This window comes from Moschus berezovskii, chromosome 14 (genome assembly GCF_049115385.1).
Source record: "Moschus berezovskii isolate FMDL1 chromosome 14, NW_MosBer_1.0, whole genome shotgun sequence".
NCBI lineage: Eukaryota > Metazoa > Chordata > Mammalia > Artiodactyla > Moschidae > Moschus > Moschus berezovskii.
In genome coordinates, this window is record NC_142473.1 from 82,613,438 (window position 1) to 82,617,856 (window position 4,419).

The 4,419-nt window shown below is 37.6% G+C and overlaps 1 protein-coding gene across 1 annotated transcript; it reads right to left on the reverse strand.

The window, feature by feature from the left end:
• Positions 1 to 1,690: 1,690 nt before the first annotated feature.
• LOC129537494 (olfactory receptor 8H1-like) lies at positions 1,691 to 2,638 on the reverse strand. Its single transcript, XM_055396885.2, has one exon. The coding sequence runs from the start codon at positions 2,636 to 2,638 to the stop codon at positions 1,691 to 1,693; it is 948 nt and encodes a 315-aa protein (XP_055252860.2).
• Positions 2,639 to 4,419: the final 1,781 nt, after the last annotated feature.

Consider the following 4,419-nt stretch of genomic DNA (forward strand, 5'->3'; position numbering starts at 1 on the left):
TGTGGCATTCAAATATGAAAGGGAATTTTTAAAATAAAGTAGGGGAAAATAATGCAAGACAAATAAATTTGTCTAGAATTTTGATTAGTAAAATGAATTTAAACATTTATTTCCTAAAAGAGAGTTTGAATTTTAACATTTAAAAAGTACTTTGTAAAAAAAATAAACAAACACCATTTTAGATAGAAACCAATATAAATTTTAAAAAATGAAATATTTATAATCATTATTATTTGAATATAATGATCTATTTAATTACAAAAGTATGAAAATTATGAAATATTTGGAAAATTTAAAATATATTCTTATGCTTTATGTAGAGAAAATTTAAGGTAATGTACAAAATTTTTAAATAAAGGAAATTTTAGCACTCTATCTGATTAAAGCTAATAGGTTGCTAAAACGTCTGATTTCATTGTAAATTAGTAGCTTTACAACTTGTCTTTGTAAAAATATTAATACAAATTAGACAAGCATTTAAGTAAAAAGTATATTTTAATAATCATATCAAGCCTATAGAAATCAGGAGAAAAGCAATGAGGTCTTAAAATACATAGAATTTTAGCGAAGAAGCAGTGCTGAAGCTTGTTGACATGTCACAGAAGTAAGCCTTTTAAAATGCTTTCTTTGGGGGGAGGTTCAATCCAAGAGGGAGGGGATGTGTGTATATCTACCTGATTCAGTTTATTGTAATGCAGAAAATAACCAAATCAATCAAAAGTAATTCATAAAAAAATGAATATTTGATAACAAAAAGCCATTGTACATATAAAATACTGTAGGATTATGAAGGTTCAAACAGTAATGGCCAGCGTTTATTAGTATGTCCTTAAATGCCATCATTATCTGATTTAATCTTTACAGAATATTTATGGACCTGGAATTATTATTTATCTTGAGCAAGATAAATTACTTTTTTTCTTGAGGAAATTTGAAACTTAAACAGTCAGCAATGCTTTAAAGGGTTATATAAGTAAAAGTGCAGTAGATCTAGAATCTAAATTCTGGAACACTTGGTTGGGTCTGGGCAAGTGCTCATAATCTGTCTGCTATGTTGATTCTCCATAAGGTAAAGGAAATAATTTCCAAAATAATTTATTATTCCCAAAACTGAGCTATTTTCCATCATAAAATTCTGGAAAGTTGGATTATGAATGTGAACTTGTATGATATAATTTAAAAGATGAAAACTATAATCTTTCATTTTGCATCAGTTCAGTTCAGTTGCTCAGTCGTGTCCAACTCTCCGTGACCCCATGAATCACAGCATGCCAGGCCTCCCTGTCCATCACCAACTCCCGGAGTACACTCAAACTCATGTCCATCGAGTCAGTGATACCATGCAGCCATCTCATTCTCTGTCATCCCCTTCTCCTCCCGCCCCCAATCCTTCCCAGCATCAGAGTCTTTTCCAGTGAGTCAACTCGTTGCATGAGGTGGTCCAGTTGCCTTTAAAAATGTATATATAGACCATGATTTAACATGGTTCATGATTTCCAATTACAATGTAGATTTCTAATGACACATTCTTAGAAATATTTGTCACTATAATTAGTCAAGCAGGATGGTTCAACAACAACATAAATATATAAATAATAGATATAAATAATTCTATTTGTTTCTGTAGAGAAAGCAAGGAAATACACTATAGGGATGGAATAAAAACGAGCTGTAAAATTTATCATCACTGTTATTTTAGTTGTTTGGGGCCTTTTCTCTTCTGCATGACTCTTCTGAGAGCATTTTTCACTTCTTTGTTTCGAAGACTGTATATGAATGGATTCAGCATGGGGATGACAATAGTATAAAACACAGAAGCCACATGATCCTTTCCCAAAGAGTAAGACTTACTTGGTTTTGCATAAGTAAAAATTGTAGTAGCATAAAAGATGGAGACCGCCAGGAGATGGGAGGCACAGGTAGAGAAGGTTTTTTGCTTCCCTGAAGTGGAAGTAATTTTCAGGCTGGTAGACAAGATGGCCACATAGGACACAGACACAGTGATCAGAGACACCACTAGGGTGGAGCCAGCAAAAATGGATATGATGATTTCAATGTCATGTGTGTCAGTGCAGGACAGGGCTAAAGCTGGGGGTGCTTCGCAGAAAAAGTGATAGATTACATTGGAGTCACAGAAATGCAATCTGCTCATGCAAAGCACATTGACAAAGGAGTCCATAAAGCCAATCAAATAAGATCCAAAAAGTAGGGAGCAGCATCGTCTGGTGGACATAACGACGGGGTAATGCAGAGGGTTGCAGATGGCTCCATAGCGATCGTAGGCCATGGAGGAGAGAAGGAAACATTCAGTGACACCCAGGAAAACAAAGCAATTCATCTGGATGAAGCAGTTCAGGTATGAAATATACTTGTTGGAAGTCAGTAAATTGTCTAAGGTTTTGGGGGTGATGACACTTGAGTAACTGAGGTCAAGAAATGACAAGTGACTGAGGAAAAAGTACATGGGTGTGTGAAGCTGGGGGTCCAGGCGGATTATCAGGATCATCCCCACATTCCCCAGCACAGTGATCAGGTACATCAGGAGGAAGAGGGTGAAGAGGACCAGCCGGATCTCTGCAGAGTCTGTCAGTCCCATGAGGATGAAGTCAGACACCTGTGTGATATTCCTTCTGCCCATAGTGTTCAAATGCTCCAAACTGTTGAGATCGAAGTTGATACTCAGGAAAAATTTCTTCAAAAAGTTTGCATTTTCAAAAAATGACATGACAGATTTAAGTTAGTCTAGTGTTTCTAGGATGTGATAATTGTGTACAGAGTATGAAGAGAAGCATCTTAATTTGATTGCCAAATATATAAGTATAAAAACAGGTATAAACTGACATTTGAATATAATATAATAAATGCTAATATATCAAAAACATTTGGGATAACCCTAACACCATTTCCCTTTGTTAAAATATTTAATTCTCATTAGAATATTGTATCATTGGTATTACTATCACCCACATTTTTTAGGTGAGAAAAAGTGGGCAGAATATTTAGGTAATTTTTTTCAGTTCACTTCAGTTCAGTCACTCAGTCGTGTCCGACTCTTTGAGACCCCATGAATCACAGCATGCCAGGCCTCCCTGTCCATCACCAAATACCGGAGTTCACTCAAACTCATGTCCATCAAGTTGGTGATGCCATCCAGCCATCTCATTCTCTGTCGTCCCCTTCTCCTCCAGCCCCCAATCATTCCCAGCATCAGAGTCTTTTCCAATGAGTCAACTCATCGCATGAGGTGGCCAAAGTATTGGAGTTTCAGCTTTAGCATCAGTCCTTCCAATGAATACCCAGGATTGATCTCCTTTAGAATGGACTGGTTGGATCTCCTTACAGTCCAAGGGATGCTCAAGAGTCTTCTCCAGCACCACAGTTCAAAAGCATCAATTCTTTGGTGCTCAGCTTTCTTCACAGTCCAACTCTCACATCCATACATGACCGCAGGAAAAACCATAGCCTTGACTAGACAGACCTGTGTTGGCAAAGTAATGTCTCTGCTTTTTAATATGCTATCTAGGCTGGTCATAACTTTCCTTCCAAGGAGTAAGCGTCTTTTAATTCATGGCTGCAATCAGCATCTGCAGTGATTTTGGAGCCCAAAAAATAAAATCTGACACTGTTTCCACTGTTACCCCATCTATTTCCCATGAAGTGATGGGACCAGATGCCATGATCTTTGTTTTCTGAATGTTGAGCTTCAAGCCAACCTTTTCACTCTCCTCTTTCACTTTCATCAAGAGGCTTTTGAGTTCCTCTTCACTTTCTGTCATAAGGGTGGTGTCATCTGCATATCTGAGGTTATTGATATTTCTCCCAGCAATCTTGATTCCAGCTCATGCTTCTTCCAGCCCAGCATTCCTCATGATGTACTCTGCATATAAGTTAAATAAGCAGGGTGACAATATACAAACTTGACATACTCCTTTTCCTATTTGGAGCCAGTCTGCTGTTCAATGTACAGTTCTGACTGTTGCTTCCTGACCTGCATACAGGTTTCTCAAGAGGCAAGTCAGGTGGTCTGGTATTCCCATGTCTTTCAGAATGTTCCACAGTTTATTGTGATCCACACAGTCAAAGGCTTTGGCATAGTCAATGAAGCAGAAATAGATGTTTTTTCCTGGAAATCTCTTGCTTTCTCCATGATCCAGTGGATGTTGGCAACTTGATCTCTGGTGCCTCTACCTTTTCTAAAACCTGCTTGAACATCTTGGAGTTCACGATTCACATATTGCTGAAGCCTGGCTTGGAGAATTTTGAGCATGGCTTTACTAGCGTGTGAGATGAGTGCAATTTTGCGGTAGTTTGAGCATTCTTTGGCATTGCCTTTCTTTGGGATTGGAATGAAGACTGACCTTTTCCAGTCCTGTGGCCACTACTGAGTTTTCCAAATTTGCTGGCATATTGAGTGCAGCA

What these genes read in the sequence shown, in the direction of transcription:
- LOC129537494 (XM_055396885.2), bottom strand. Translation starts at nt 2,638, where the DNA reads ATGGGCAGAAGGAATATCACACAGGTGTCTGACTTCATCCTCATGGGA.